General features: G+C 36.4%; 1 protein-coding gene across 1 annotated transcript; it reads right to left on the bottom strand.

Moving 5' to 3' along the window:
- Positions 1–3,412: 3,412 nt before the first annotated feature.
- Positions 3,413–15,740, bottom strand: LOC141406234 (uncharacterized). The gene is made up of 5 exons (XM_073991435.1): positions 15,455–15,740; positions 4,031–4,531; positions 3,877–3,893; positions 3,629–3,816; positions 3,413–3,554 (listed from the first exon to the last, which is right to left on the bottom strand). The coding sequence occupies exons 2-4, from the start codon at positions 4,399–4,401 to the stop codon at positions 3,812–3,814; spliced, it is 393 nt and encodes a 130-aa protein (XP_073847536.1). The 5' UTR covers positions 4,402–4,531; positions 15,455–15,740; the 3' UTR covers positions 3,413–3,554; positions 3,629–3,811.
- Positions 15,741–15,974: the final 234 nt, after the last annotated feature.

Below are 15,974 nucleotides of genomic sequence, written 5' to 3'. Positions count from 1 at the left end.
CCCTAAATAACCGCATTTGACCCCCAAAAATTATTTTCTTTTCTCTAAAATATATCTTAGACACCCAGAGACATTCGCCAAAACTAAAAATGTATACATTTTGCTACTAATTCCATAAATTTTACGATAATACTCGTATTTCCTTGGGGTGTATGTATACTTTTCTGTGTTGTGAAAATTGAATTTCTTCAATTGTATTAAATATACGCATTAGATTAAAATACATTTGTGTAAATATGGTTATTTTGTCACCAAAGAGCCACACAGTGCAGTTGTTGCTGCAAAAAACCCAACGATTTAGCCAAAACTGCATTTTTGTAGGGTGTATGTATACTTTTCTGTGTCACTGTATGTATATAATTTGTATACCTGTATACTATATATACATATATACAATTGATACACTATGGAGGTAAATAATATAATAATTGTATTGATATTATGATATTATTTGATATTATATTGATCTTATATTGATCTGATATTGATTGATCTTATATTGATCCTGATTGATCTTTTCAGGACAACAACAACACAAAACCATTACTTTTTACTGTGGACTTTAACTCGGGCAAAATGACGATGTTATCGTCACCACAGCCGCCAACACAAGCAACAGAAGCAGCAGAACATGATGAGCATGAACTAATTAGATGAGCTTTAATTTGTTTACCGACAAAAACCGGTAAAATTGAAAAGCAGAATTATCTATAAAAAGTATCAATAATAGTTGACAACACTATTGCTATCGGTTGGACTTAGCAACAACATTAACTACCAAAATCCGAAGCATTTTAGTTCTACCGATTTTTGTCGGTAACACAATTTTTTTAGGAAATCTCACTACTGATAACGTGAATAAAAATGCTTAAACATATAAGAGATAAATTTGCTATCCACCCGTTTTGTGGTCTAGCCTTAAAGATGGCTACATACTGACACTTTTTAGTATCAGCCTTGCTCAAATTTTCCATGAAAAATTTCGTGCATGTTTGGACAGTCACAAAATACATCATTCAATACCGTTCATATAACCCGAAGAAGAAAAACGTTTCCTCTGTTATGGACAACCCCTTACGTCTTTATATGATTGCAAAGGAATGCGATATTGTGTATTTTTATCCCTAAAAATCCAACGTGTGGTATTACGTATACGCAGTTTGTTCATACAAATGATTTGGGCCATTGGAGCTGCGTAGTGAACTAGTTAGTTCCATATAGTTCATTTGGGACAATTCTACTTGACAGTACCTTCCCCCTGATTTCCCCATTTCCTATTGCAACACCGTACACTTATAGTGTGATATGATGGTTCCTAAGAAATTAGAATGTCCATCTAGTATTTGAACCAAAAATTCAAAATTTTTCATTTGGGTACTTTAGGGATTACTGATTCAACTGACTCTACCGACCATATTTTTCGTATATACCAGATTCCATATTAGCATTCCTCAGGTATTACCTGCCTGTTTTACTCGTGACACATTAGATTGATTTGCAAATTATTTATAATAAAGAAAATACCGCAAATTTTTGTTCTTTTCTTCTTTTGGGATGCATCTGCTATAGAAATATGTAAAAATAACGGTAATTTTATTAAAAATTTTGCTTGAATAAGAAGTCGGACGAATATTTGAAATAATTAAGAAAAATGTGCTAGATATGATTTACTATTGCAATTTATTCCAGAATTTTGGACAAAAATAGTAAATAGCGGTCCTCCTGTAACAATATTCGAGGTCTAATATGAAAATAAATGTTGTCAGCGTTTGGAAATGGAAAGAAACGTAATCCGGGCTTAGGTAAAGTAAACACATTTTTGGTTTTTACTTGGTAAAAGTAGCAAGTTTCGTTTAATATTTGACATAAAATGTATTGAAGTTTTAGAATACGGTTTTGAAAATCATTTTATGTCGAAAACTGTGAGAAATTATAAAGAAGAATGAATCTGTACAAGTTTTCATACTGTCTGCGTACGACTGAAATTCTACGCTTACTATGAACGAGGGTTATGGCTGCCAAATTTGGGAAACTAATGGTTTTTACTTCTTGAAGATTATATTTCTTTACCGAAGGATCCAAAATGAGCACAAAAATGTCAAAAGAATGAAGTAAATTGTCCAGGAAAGAGCGTGGGGTAACCTTTGGAAGAAATGAATTATTTTCGGGGAAATTTTATTCCTTAAAAATTCATTATTCCTCGTAATTTCCGATATGTCTTGACATAAAATGATCTTCAAAACCGTATTCTAAAATTTCAATACATTCAATGTCAAATATAAAACGAAACTTGCGATTTTCACCAAATAAAAACCAAAACTGTGTTTACTTTACCTAAGCACGGATTACATTTCTTTGCATTTGCAAACGCTGACAACATTTATTTTCATATTAGACCTCGAATATTGTTACAGAAAGTTTGCTATTTGCTATTTTCGTCTAAAATTCGGGAATAAATTGCAATAGTTAATATACATATGTATAGCACATTTTTCTTAAGTATTTCAAATATTCGTCCAACTTCTTATTTAAACAAAATTTTTAATGAAATTACCGTTATTTTTACATATTTCTATAGCAGAAGCATTCCAAAAGAAGAAAAGAACAACAATTTGCGGTATTTTGATTCAAAAACTCTTAAAAACTCCAAATATATAGTGCTTATAGGTGTACGAATACGAACTTTGCCACCCACACAAGCGCCATCTATACCTAAATGACGGAATAAATTAAAATTTTGTTTTACTATTCGTAAATCTTTCTTCGTTAAGGTAATTCCTATCAATTATTTCATATTTGCACATAAAATATGGAATTAATAACGATTTTATTCATTTTTTAGGGGTGTACGAATATGAACTTTGCATACAGTATATAGGTTATGGGGGTTATCATGAATGAAATTTCCCCGTGAGTTTTGTTTTTCCGCCGTTGCAACTTAAGGGAGAAAGTGAAGAAATTCACGGGGAATTGCCGTTCATGATAACCCCCTATATATAGTATACATATTTCTTGGTCTTACTTCTCTATTCCGTTAATGAATTTTATCAATAATTATATTATTTTTTTTTTTGCAGTTACCTTAACAAATGCCGCAAGTTCAATGGAATCCAATGAAGCCGTAAGCCCTACAACTTTTTTATATTTTTTATACTTTTTTATTTTATATTTCTTAATAACAATGTTATTAAGACTAAGTTAATGGGGCTTAAAACTATACTGTACTTCTGCATTTACATATAATGGTTATGTAAATACAGGAACAGAAAAAATAATCAATTGCATTAGGGATGCATATGTATTTAAATTATTATAAAATAGTAAAACTTTTGGGTTTAATATAAAAATAGAGAGTACTTATGTACAAATGACAAATTGTCTTCATATTTTTTATTATTTATGACATATTTTTTTAAAAGAAGTGAGATAAATGAAAATGAAGTATAATAAAATATGCGACCTGAAAACAAAAGGAAATCGATGTTTTTCATTTAAAATTTTACAACTGATTTTGGAGTGTCGTACGATGTGCATTTTTCAAGTGTTCCTTAAGCCTGAAAAAAAGAATTTAACAATAAAAAAGGAAAAAGTAAGTAAAAGTAAATAAAAGTAGACTTTGATAACTTACTCGTACGCCGCTAGGAATTCCGATTGACAAATCGTGCATCTGTAAGGTTTCGGATGCGTTTTCATATGTTTATCTAATTGGATGGGTCGCACAAAACCTTTCCCACATTCCTTGCATGTGTATGGCTTCACAGTGGAATGGGTCATAATGTGTCTCCTCATATATACAACAGCAAATTCTTTATTACACTAAAAGAAAATACAAATATATGTAATAATATATTTAATAATGTAAAACTTGAAACTTACCACAGTGCACAGTACACTTTTCTTAGATTCGTTCTGCCGTTCTTGGCATCTCTTTTTATTGGCATCAATAGAGGCAAGCAACATTGGTAATGCCCTCTCTATCCCCCCTTCAGCCCCTTCCGTCCTTTCAACCTCTTGAACAATGTTTATATACATTTCAGATACTATATTGTCTACATCAGTGTCATCAGTGAGAGAGGATGAGGTGAGAGGGGGTGGTGTTGCTGTGGTGGTTGGGGTGGGTGGTGGTGTCTTAGTGGTACTTGGTGTGGTGGGTGGTGTATATATACGGCTCGTTATGCGGCGAAATGTTGGTCGTGTACGGGGGGTTGTTGATGTTATTGTGAGAAATGGTGATGGTGGTGGTGTACGGGAGGTTGTTGGTGTCATTATTGGTAGTAGTGTACGACGGGTTGTTGATGTCATTATGCGAGATGGTGATGGTGGTAGTGTACGGGCGGCTTTTGATGTCATTAGAGATGGTCGTAGTGTACGACGGGGTGTTGTTGCTGGTGGTGCTTTCATCTTTATCAAATCGGTTTGAGTGGAAGCATTTGCGGTGGAAGCAATTTCGGTTTGGGTGGAAGCATTTGCGGTGGAAGCATGTGTACTACATTTGTAGTTGTAGTTGTTAGACTGCCATTTGGATTCAAATCTGAAAATTATTATTTGAAAAAAATGAGCTATTTTTATAATATATTTCTAGGCCAATATCCATCACAAATTCTAAATTTCAGCGAAATTGGACATAAATAGCATGTTTGGTACATAAAAGAAGGAAATCGGCCGAAAATATATGTATGTGGGAGCTATATCGAAATCTCAACCGATTTGAATATAGTTTGGCAATTTTATTTATATTTTTCTACCAACATGTTAACCCACTAGCGCCTAATGCCATAAAATCTCATGCTAGGCATTGATGCTGAGCTGTTACCGCACCGGTCAACCACCAACTGGTTACCCTGCTTACCAGGCTCAACCTCAACCAGCAACTGTTTACGCTGCTTACCAGCCTCAACCGCATCAACCTCAACTGGTCACGCTGCTTACCAGCCTCAACCAACTCAACCACCGCCACCATCAACTGGTTACGCTGGTCACCAGTCACAACAGCGACGTGGGAAACAAAAAACCAAGCCCCCAAAACCACAACCACCACCGAAGAAAAAAACCAAATCAACAAAATCACGCCATACTCAGACGCCAACAATTTGGCCAAATGACAGCAACGCTGAACAGGCTGTGGATGTTCAGCCGCATGTGGCTAAACCGAACCCGGCTATTCCAAACAACAACAACAACGCTGAACAGGCTGTTGTGGATGTTGTTCAGCCGCATGTGGCTAACCCGGCTATTCCAAACAACAACAACAACGAACAGGCTGTTGTTGTGGCTGATCCTGAAATACAGGTTCAAACGCCGGATGTGTTATTGAATTAAATTAAAGCGGGGTACACACGATCAGTTTTGACTGTCGATTTTTCGGAATTATCGATAACTGTCCAACCGTCCAGAAACCACAAAATATTTTGTGGTTGCCTGATGACCGACAAAAGCAGTCAAGATCACCCATATACGTTAACGTGACTACAACAACATATGTTCTCTTCATTTTCATCTGCTGTGTATTATGCTTGGTTTACATTTACGAAATCCACTCGATTTCAACTGTCAAATCCATAGGTTAAACGTCAAATAAAATCCAGATGAGATTTCATTTGACGTTTGAGCTATGGAATTGACAGTTGAAATCGAGTGGATTTCGTAAATGTAAACTTAGCATTAGCAACGGAAAGAGTCTCTCTGTCTCTCAATGCACAAAATATTTTGAGCACCAACGGACAAAAGTGAACGACCACACTGGCAAAATAACCGATTATTTGAGCAAAACTGGCAGTCAAAACTGATCGTCATTTGAATTAATTAATTGATTTAAATTAAAATTAATATTTTATGTTTATATGAAATATAAATTTTCTAATTGAATTTTGTATTAAATTATTTATTTATTTCAAACGGGTAACCAAGCCTACAGGCCATCTATGTTACAATGTTATCCTAAAATACAATTAAACTTACAATGTTATCCTACTTAAACTAGCATTAATCCTTCCATTTGAATTAAATGAATTTTTATTTTATTTAGTAATAAATACAAAGTTAATAAAATGGCCATAAATGAAATACAACAACGTATTCTAATTATTATTATCGGAGTATTATCGATAAGTAGAAAGTAGACTAGAATTTCTACTGAAAACGATAGGGAACCGAATAGTCCACCATTCTGAGTACTAAAATATGTAGCATAAAAAGCGAAAAAATTGGAAATTATTAATCGATTATTGTGGGGCATCATTTTCAGTGCTCAGTTTAAAAATTCACATTTTTTGGTTTCCGGTAAAATTTTAGATAACGGTACTGCAACCGGAATATTTTTGTATGCCATCTTAAAGACAACCTACTGTGAATCACAGTCAAAAGTATCCACTTCAGTTTGTCCCGGTCAACACTAGAGTGAATTTCATTAAAAAATTTCATGAAATTAGGTATTCTTAGGTGGAATTCCCCACTACAGCAATTTCATGATTTTACTCTACTATGGAACTCGATCTAGAGACGCATAATTTCATGTCAAAATTTCAGTGAAAACTGCGATTGCTAAGAATTGGTTAATAATAGCGATTTCATTCCTTTTTATATTTTTACATTAGTTTCTTAACTTAAATATAATAAAATAAAATTAACGAAATTCCGGTAAATTTAGATAAAAAATAAAAATGGTTAAACATAGATTTCTACCTCACAGTGAAAAATATGCACTCTAAAAGTTTCATGAAACAAAAAGGATTTTTTAGGATTTCAGCCCTTGGTATGACATCCTTTGTTATCCTTTACAGCTTTTAGCCTTTTTGGCAAAGATTTAACTAATTTTTCGGGGCTGTTTTAATGAAAGAAACTGAAGTGGACACTTTTGACTGTGACTCACTGTACAAAATTGTTTTTTGAATTGTTTAAAAATCTTAACTCGTTTCAGGTTGCATCAGTTTCAGTGACAGTCACTGTATATTACAAATAAAATTTGAACCGGCGAAGATTTACATGAATCCTAAAACTGCGCGTATTTTTCACCCATATCCATTGGCGAAAGTCGGTTCGATTGGTTTTGTACGTTCTAAGCTGTCTATTGAATTGAGTAAATACTTTGAACTCGAGCAAGGGGAGCAAAGTGGACCAACACTTGGACCAATTTCATGAAATTAGGCGTTCTTAAGTCGAATTCCCCACTACAGGAATTTTATGATTTTACTCTACTATGCACAGTGCACCGACGTAGCCAGGGGGGGGGGGGGGGCCCGGGCCCCCCCCGAAATGATTTTCGATCCCATAGGATATTAGCTTATGCTACACATTTTTTTGATTTTTGAATAAAATTTTAAAATGTTTTAAATGTTTCAAGAAGTATGTAAAGTATTTGGAGGAAGTATTACAGAGAATTATTTAACTACATTGGTATACTTATTGTCCAACATATTTGAAAGTATAAAGACTAATGAGCACGTTAGACTTTTTGAGCAATTTTCCGCATAGTTGTTGTTATGTTTTAAGGTGTTGTTTAAGCGTTTATTCGTAATTTTAGGCTGACTGCAAGTGTTACTGAGTTCAGAACAAGATGTTTATTTGTATTTGTTGAACGTTTGTTGCATATTACGTCCAATACTTTGGCTTAAAAACAACATCTAGAAAAAACATTCTTGCGATCGTTTGTTTTTGAAATTTTTGATAAGAGCACTTCAACAATAAAAGATAAAATCGTTGCTTAATTTTGTGGTCTTAAATTTTTGTATATAGTTTCTAACATGTTTTTGTAATGAACTATTTTGAACATAATAACAATTACAAATTCTTTATTATGTTTGAAATTTGCAAAAAAAAAACTGTATCAACCATTTTTTATGATATAATTCTGTTCCACCGCAGTGTCGCCCGTTTGAAACTGGTCTCTTGCTACAAATTAGTAAATGCCTATTGTACAAAAAAGGATTTTTCTGTCATATTTTTCAGGGTGATTATGAATGTAAACTCCCCGTGAGTTTTGTCTTTCAACCGTTTCAAGGTGAGAATACTCACGGGGAGTTGATATTCATAATTGAGCTGTTTATGTTTGGTTCGACCTTTCGAATGATAATAAAATCAAGATTATTTTGGTTAAAGTTTATATTTTATTTATTGCAAACTATTTCCAATATTTCGAAATTACATTGAATTTCATCTTCAGGGATTTTTCAGTCGATTACTCATTGAATTGTATTTTGGGACGTACTTGCAATGGATACACATTTCTAGAAATGTTCCTTTTTCCTTCTTCGGCAAAGGACTTTGTGACGACAAACAAAATCAAACAAGTGAGCAAAGGCTATAGTCGGGACGGGGCCGACCATGTGATACCCTACACCACTACCCCTGTGCATAAACTTTTCACTGGTAAACATTTCTTTTAGGGAATATAGTCCGCCTATCACCAAACATAATATGCCTCTCTCTCTGGGACCTCCATAAGCAACCAACAGATCGACTCAGATCGTCGAGACATTCATGTTGGTATATATAAGTATGGGTCTACGACCATTATTTCGATGCGTTACAAACTTTTTGGCCAAAATCAACTTATAATACCCTCTCCACATATTGGTGTAGGGTATAAAAAAACTGGTCGGAAACAGATTCTTCTTCGTCAAAATCTCAACAAGTATCAGTCGGCTTTGCGAGCAGGAATGTACCGTGAGCCTGTGTGAACTGAAACTTTCAATTATGGACAGATCGAACAACGGCTACACAACCAAAATCCCTTAACCCAAACCTATGTATTAGGAGATTTTCAGAATTGTGTAGCCACTTGCGGACGTATGAACTTGCCAACAAGATATAGATTTTATCATTGATCACAAGTGTTGCGGAGAAGGTACCTGAAGAAATGGACCGGACCAACATAGTTTATTTTGGAAGTAGATATTATTTTGGAGGTCATTCCTTTTAAAAGATATTGCGCCCACCAGTCATTTCAGTTCTTCACCAATGTGGTTCATTATACCCTCAGCATTTATGCTAACGAGGGTATATACACTTTCATACGGGCAAAATGTGCCTCATCGAAATAATGGTTTTAGACCCCAAGTATGTTTGTACGAAATGTGTTTGAGACAATTTAGAGTCGATTGAGCTATGTCCGTCCGTCTGTATGACTGGCTGGAGCGCACGATAACTCGTGAACGGATCTTCCGATTCGGTCCAAAATGTGGCCTTAGTAATATTTTGTCCAAACATAGTTTAAGTATGAAGATAAGCCATATCTGCCAACTCCTTTAGTTACCTCCCCCACAAAAGTTCAAAAATGTTCGGAAAATGTTACGTAACTCTTGATGGGAGTGACAGATTTGGTCCATACTTCACACATCCTAATATATCTACCAGGTATAGGTCAGGTTCGAATATGGACTATATTTGTCCACTCCGTCGGGTACCTCGCACACATATTTTTGGATAAATTCGCCTTAAGACCTGCTTTCGGAACACTTTGATTTTTGTTGAAGCGATTTGCATTCGCTACCTCCATTACGACGGTAAAAGTTTTTCAGGGGCAAGTTCATATTTCCTAGGAAAGCAGCCCGAAAGGTGTAAAAAATCCGTGTGTCACCATATGTGGCGGAGAGCACGATAACTCTCGAACTGTTCAACCTTTATCGTCATATTATATCCAAACTTAGTTTCATGGGGCAATACCGGTCCACAACTTCCGGTACTTCTCCCCAATATTTAAAAAATTTCACTAAAATGTTTCACTAAAATGAATAGGGCAACCAATTTGGTCTAAACTTTGGATCTCCTAATATTTTGTCAAAATTTAGTTTAGTCCTAACCCACATTTTTGTCGGGAAATGCAAATGTTCCAAAAGGGCCACAAAATTCTGAAGAGACCTTAAATACATTCGATCTGTCCGTAGGTGAAAGTTTCGCTTCACATGGGCTGAGGGTATATATCTGTCGGCAAAGCCGACTGACACATTTTTACTTGTTTTCGAGCTAAAACTAAGTTTGGAAAAATATTACTAAATCCAAAGCTTGGACCAAATTTGTTGCTCCATTCAAAAAAAAAAAAAAAAAAAAATCGCACATACCGCTTTAGCTACAATTCTTGTAATTTGAGGGAAATACCAGAAGGAGTAGACCGAAAATCACAATCTTGGAACTTTATATAAGGCTCGCAGAAATATCGCGATAAACAAAGTTTGGACCAACGTAGTATCCGGTTCGACAGTTGTTGTGCGCACATGGTAGGTGCCATAGGTGTTCTTTACAGCTTTCGGGCCATTTTCTCTGGAAGTATGGACTTGCCCCTAAAAAACTTGTACTGTAGTAATAGGGGACCCGAGAACGCTTGTTGCAAAAAGCAAAGCGTTTATTTATTTCATATTTTTACTTATAACTAAATTATTAGCATAAAGGAAGTGAAACCATATTTACTAATTATCCAGAGAGGTCTTAAACTGCACTTCTCTGAAAATTTTAGAAATACTCTGTGGAAGGATATCGAGAGAGTGCGTCGATATTGTCCATATTCGAAGTTGATCGAAATTTGGACCAAATATCACGAAGGCCAAATTTAGGACATAACTGCTAAATATACATGTAAATATAAAAAATACGACTGGATAACGTCATGATATCTGAACGTTCCCTCTGCATAAATCAATTCTCTACTAATATCATCTTTCTGCCATAAATTACTCAATAAAATTGGAGTGGAAAATTAAAGCCGCGATTTTGAACTTTTGTGAAGTAGGAAACAAAGGAAAGGTCCTCAATATTCCATGTAAACAAAAAAGTTAAATCTTAAGATATTTCTAAGGGTTTCCGATTGTATACTCCTTATTTTGGTCTTACCGAAGTAATATCACTGAATTACATAACAATCACTGTAGTTGTGAGTTGTTTGATAAATGATACACCCAAAAATATATGCGATGATTAATATATCCATTGTTTTGAACATATATTAACTCTGATATATTGTAAAAAAGACAAGGGACATTGGCCAAGACGTCTTAGGTCATTTTATTTAAAATATAGTAATGAACATTATTTCATCAGTAATATAAGTCTAAAATAAGGTTTACGTCTTTGCTAAATAAGAAATTTTCGCTAACATGAACTTTCAAAATTTTGGTCAGGTGGGCCCCCCCCGAAATGAAATCCTGGCTACGTCCCTGGCACAGTGGTCCCACTTGTATGGGAAGGTGCGACAAAAATATTTATAATCGTCGGATCAGTCTGATTTTTTCAGTATATGCTAAAAATAATTCAAAAATATTTTAGCCACAAAATCATCAATATGGGTCCAGTTTTTCCTATAGCCCCCATGTAGCGGTATCACCCGATTTCAGGTATTTTGAAGCTTTTATCTACATTTTCTGCCCTAATAGACTGTACTTTAGTATTTGGGGTTCCCAATGGTCAGAAACTTTCTGCACCAAAAATTGTGGTCTTAGGTCCAGGTTTCGGTATAGCTCTCATATTACGATACCTCCCGATTTCAGGTATTTTGAAGATTTTATCAACATTTTCGGCCGAATTGGTTGTAATTTGATATTTGGGGTTCTCAATTATCAAAAACATTCTGCGCAAAAAATTGTGGTCTCTTAGTCCAGGTTTCGGTATAGCCCTCATATTACGGTACCTCCCTATTTCAGTTATTTCGAGGTTTTTATCTACATTTTCGATTCGAATTGGTTGTAATTTGCTAATTGGAATTCTTACTGCTCAAAAAACGTCTCCGACTAGTATCGTGGACGGAAAAGGAAACAAATTATTCCACTTGAGGTCAGAATATTTCATAATAAAATTCGGCGCGACCGAACTTTACATTTTTAATTGTTTTTCATATTATACGTAGCATCATACATATACAAATGTAAAAAATACACTCATAAGTAGATCCCAAAACCAAAATGTCTAAATCTTTAAAGAAAAAAAACCAAAACAAACAAATAAAACACAAAACAAAGAAGAAACTGAGAATACAGTAATACGGCATATTCACTGAAACGACCAGAGGCATCGTCAGTATTTTTAATGTAACACACGGAAATGCAAATATATGCAGCTGGAACCGAACTTTTTGTAAACTTGACACTATTTCGAACATTCTTCAAAAAATTTGGAGAGTGGCGAAGGATATGTGGCAGGTGGAGGTGGCCAATATGTGTGTTATGAAAACACGTGTGGTTCTTATAATGGTTGAAACTAGAACTGACATTTATTGATATTAAATTCATGACTTAAGTTATTACCTATCGATAACAATCGATACATTCGATTATAACATCATTCCCCTCTTTTATAATTCAAGTACATACATATTAATTAATTAATTAAAAATTAAGAAATATAATAGAAAATTATATATATATATATATATATATATATATATAAATACAAGGTGGTGTTCAGTCTAAAACTACATCACGTCAAACAGGATCACGTCAGACATCTAGTTGGTAGTCCTGTAGGTGCCTTGGAAGTCTGCGGTTCCTAGTAGGTCTAGTTGTTGGTAGCGGATTTATAGGCGTAGAGTCCTGTTCTCTATCATTTTGAACACTGATCTGGATTTCATCGTTTACAACTTCAGGATGATCCGTAACGTCTGAAGGGGGTTCCAATCGCTCTGCGTTTATACCCGAGGACTCGCTTCCGACCGCAGGTGTGCATTGCTCAGCATACGTCTGTTGTTTTTCTTCTACTACACCAGACGGCACAAATTGAGGTTTGTTTCTCTTTACTGCGCCTCCTCCAACTCTGCGTATCTGGTCAATATGACGCCTCCAAACTCTGCCATCCTCTAATCTTACCGAATAATGGAAATCTCCATTCTTCGCCTCTACTATTGCCACTTGTTTCTTCCGATATATTCCCTGACAGCCACAGTGTCCCCAATCTTAAAGTTTTTCGTTACAGATTTCCGCTGAGGATCACGTGGTGCGTTACCGGGTAGGATTAAATCAAGCCTGGACTGAATTTGCCTGTTAAACATCATCATCGCTGGTGATTTCGCAGTGGCCGGGTGAATTGCGCGTCGATATGATAAAAGCACCTTGTCTATATTCTTTTGTAAATTGCCAGGGTTGCTGTTCATTGCTTTGAGTTTATTTTTAGTGTTTGAATAAATCGTTCCGCTTGTCCGTTAGTGGCTGGGTGGTATGGTGCACCCAATTTATGTACAATACCATTTCGTCGCAAAAACTTCCCAAACTCAGCGGACTTAAATTGAGTGCCATGGTCACTCACCAGGACATTTGGTATACCAAAAGTAGCAATAATGTTTCTAAATACCTTCACCGTGGACTCAGTTGTGATTTGAGACACTACTCGTACTTCAGGCCACTTGCTGTAAGCATCTACTAACACAAAAATATATTTCCCTAAGTAGGGCCCGGCATAGTCAACATGCACTCTTTCAAACACTTTTTTGGGGGGGGGGGGCAACCAGCAATGTACCTGTTCCTTGGCATCATTCGGTCTCGAATTCTGACACGCTCGACAATTTAGCACCATGCTCTCAATATCCCTGTCCATATCCTTCCACCAGCAATAAGCACGAGCTAACGCTTTCATTCTTGCGGTACCCTTGCTGTAGTGTAAATTCGAGTTGTTCGATACCAAATCTATGACAAGGTTCACATTTCCGTCCATACTTCAGGCACTCGACCAACATTTGTACTTCTTTCTCTCGCTTAACTGCTTGTTTTAATTCATTTATCTGATCGACTTCGCAGTTCCCCTCGTGTACGTCAGGGGTAGGCAGTCGTGAGAGTGCATCTGCGTTGCAATTCTCCTTCGAACTCCGATGCCGTATGTTGTATTCAAAAGATTCCAAATAAACTGCGTAATGCTGCATCCGTGTTGCAGAAAGTATTGGAAGGCCTTTATTTGGGGCAAAAATTTGAGATATAGCTTTATTATCTGAAATTAAGGTAAATTTCCGGCCGTATAAATATTGGTAAAACTTCTGGACTCCAAAAATTATAGCGTAGGCTTCCCTATCAATTTGGCTGTACCGTTGTTGCGTTTTAGTTAACGTTTGTGACGCAAATTGTATCGGCCTTTCCACCCCATTTCCGTACTCGTGGCTTAAAACTGCACCTACCCCCACAGGACTTGCATCCACAGCCAATGTAATTGGGGTGTTTGGGTCATAGTGTGCCAATATGACATCTGATTGAATCTGCCGCTTCACTTCTTTAAACGCTGCTTCACACTTTGAATCAAATTTGAATTGTACGTCTTTGTGCAAGAGTCCATTTAGCGGCTGCACGATGGAGCTTAGATTCTTTATAAATCGACCGTAATAATTTACTAGCCCCAAAAAGGACCGAATTTCCTCTCTGTTCGAAGGTTGCTTCATCATTTGAATAGCATCGACTTTGCAGGGCATTTTATGTATTCCGAACTTGTCAATAATATACCCACAATATTCTATTTTATCCTGCAAAAATTGTGATTTGTCCAGATTGACCCGCATATTGTGCGCCTTCAACCGTCTTAGAACTTCATCCAGCCTATCTAGATGAATTTTATCGTCAGTCGCTGTAATTTTGATGTCATCCAGGAACACTCTTACACCAGGAATGTCGGCCAGTAATTGTTCCATGAAACGCTGCCAAATTGATGGGGCACAGGCTACGCCGTACATTAACCTTGTGGGTCTATACAATCCTTTGTGCGTGTTCAATGTCAGGAGGTGTTGATCATCGGGGTGAACTTCTAACTGCAAATATGCCTGAGCCAGATCGATTTTGGAAAACTTATTCCCTCCAGCCATTGAACTAAACAATTCATCAATAGTCGGTAGAGGGTGTTCGTCTACCAGCAACTCTGGATTCAAGGTAACTTTATAGTCCCCACAAAGACGGACTGCATTATTTTTCTTCCTCACCACAACGACAGGTGTGGCCCACTCCGACGCATCCATCTTCACCAACAAACCATTCTCCACTTGATTCTCCAACTCCTCTTCCACAGCGTGTAGTAGCGGGAATGGAACGCGTCTAGCTTTCAAAAACTTCGGTTTAGTTCCCGTCTTCACATGTAATCGTGCTCTAAAAGATGTAATTTTTCCGGGTGTACTCGAAAATATTTCAGGATACTTTTCCAAAACGCCTCTTAATTTGCCTTCTTGCTCAATTACTTCCTGGATTTGGTTCACTGTTGCCGGCGATCTTAACTTTTTCTTCAAAATTAATTGCCAGTTAAGCTGTACCGACCGCAACCACTCCCTGCCTAACAGCGGCTTCCTGTCAGAATTTACCAAATATAACTTCACCTTAATCTTCTTTGTTGTCTTCACTTCCACCCACACATAGCCAATACAGTCGATCGGTGTCTTGCAGTAGCTGTACAATTCTAGGTCTGGCTCTTCGACTTTAACCTTTTTCCCAAAATACTTTCTGGCATCTGATACGCTCATTATTGTAACTGGTGCACCTGTATCAATTTCAAACCTGATATGTTTACCGCTTACCACAAGGTCGCACCATATTTTATCACGTAGTCCACTGTGCCGTTGCTGTTTCTCTATTTGCATTACTCCACTCATGTCATCGCCGCTTTCATCTGTATTTAAATCCTCCTCATAGTCTGCAATCTGCCCTAGCATTTTCCTTGCTTTGAAACAAACTCTCCGTAGATGCCCTTTCCTTTTGCAATAATTGCAGATCGTATCGATGTGTTTACATCTGTTTGCCAAGTGATCCGTGTTGCTACATCTTAAAGACTTCATCCTGTCATCTGATGTTTGTTGTGGTATTGTCTTTTTCTTCTTTATTCTCTTTTCGTGTACTTTTTCGACGATTCCCTCTTTCTCTTTCCTCAGTCTATTCTCATGCAATTTTTCGACTACTCCATCATTCTCTTTGCTCATTTCTTCAAATCCTCTTTCCGCGCTTTCGTATGCATTGGCTATACTTAATGCTTGTTCAAGTGTGAGGTCTGCTTTTTCCAACAACCGGCTTTGTATCTTTGTATTTGTCATTCCAAATACA

Source organism: Musca autumnalis, unplaced genomic scaffold, assembly GCF_047663935.1.
Source record: "Musca autumnalis isolate F117 unplaced genomic scaffold, ASM4766393v1 scaffold_5, whole genome shotgun sequence".
Lineage (NCBI taxonomy): Eukaryota > Metazoa > Arthropoda > Insecta > Diptera > Muscidae > Musca > Musca autumnalis.
The sequence above is the reverse complement of the archived record's forward strand: the minus strand, read 5'-3'. Positions and strand labels throughout refer to the sequence as shown.

Bases quoted from the DNA above. Each gene is read 5' to 3' on its own strand.
- LOC141406234 (XM_073991435.1), bottom strand. From the start codon at position 4,401: ATGAAAGCACCACCAGCAACAACACCCCGTCGTACACTACGACCATCT.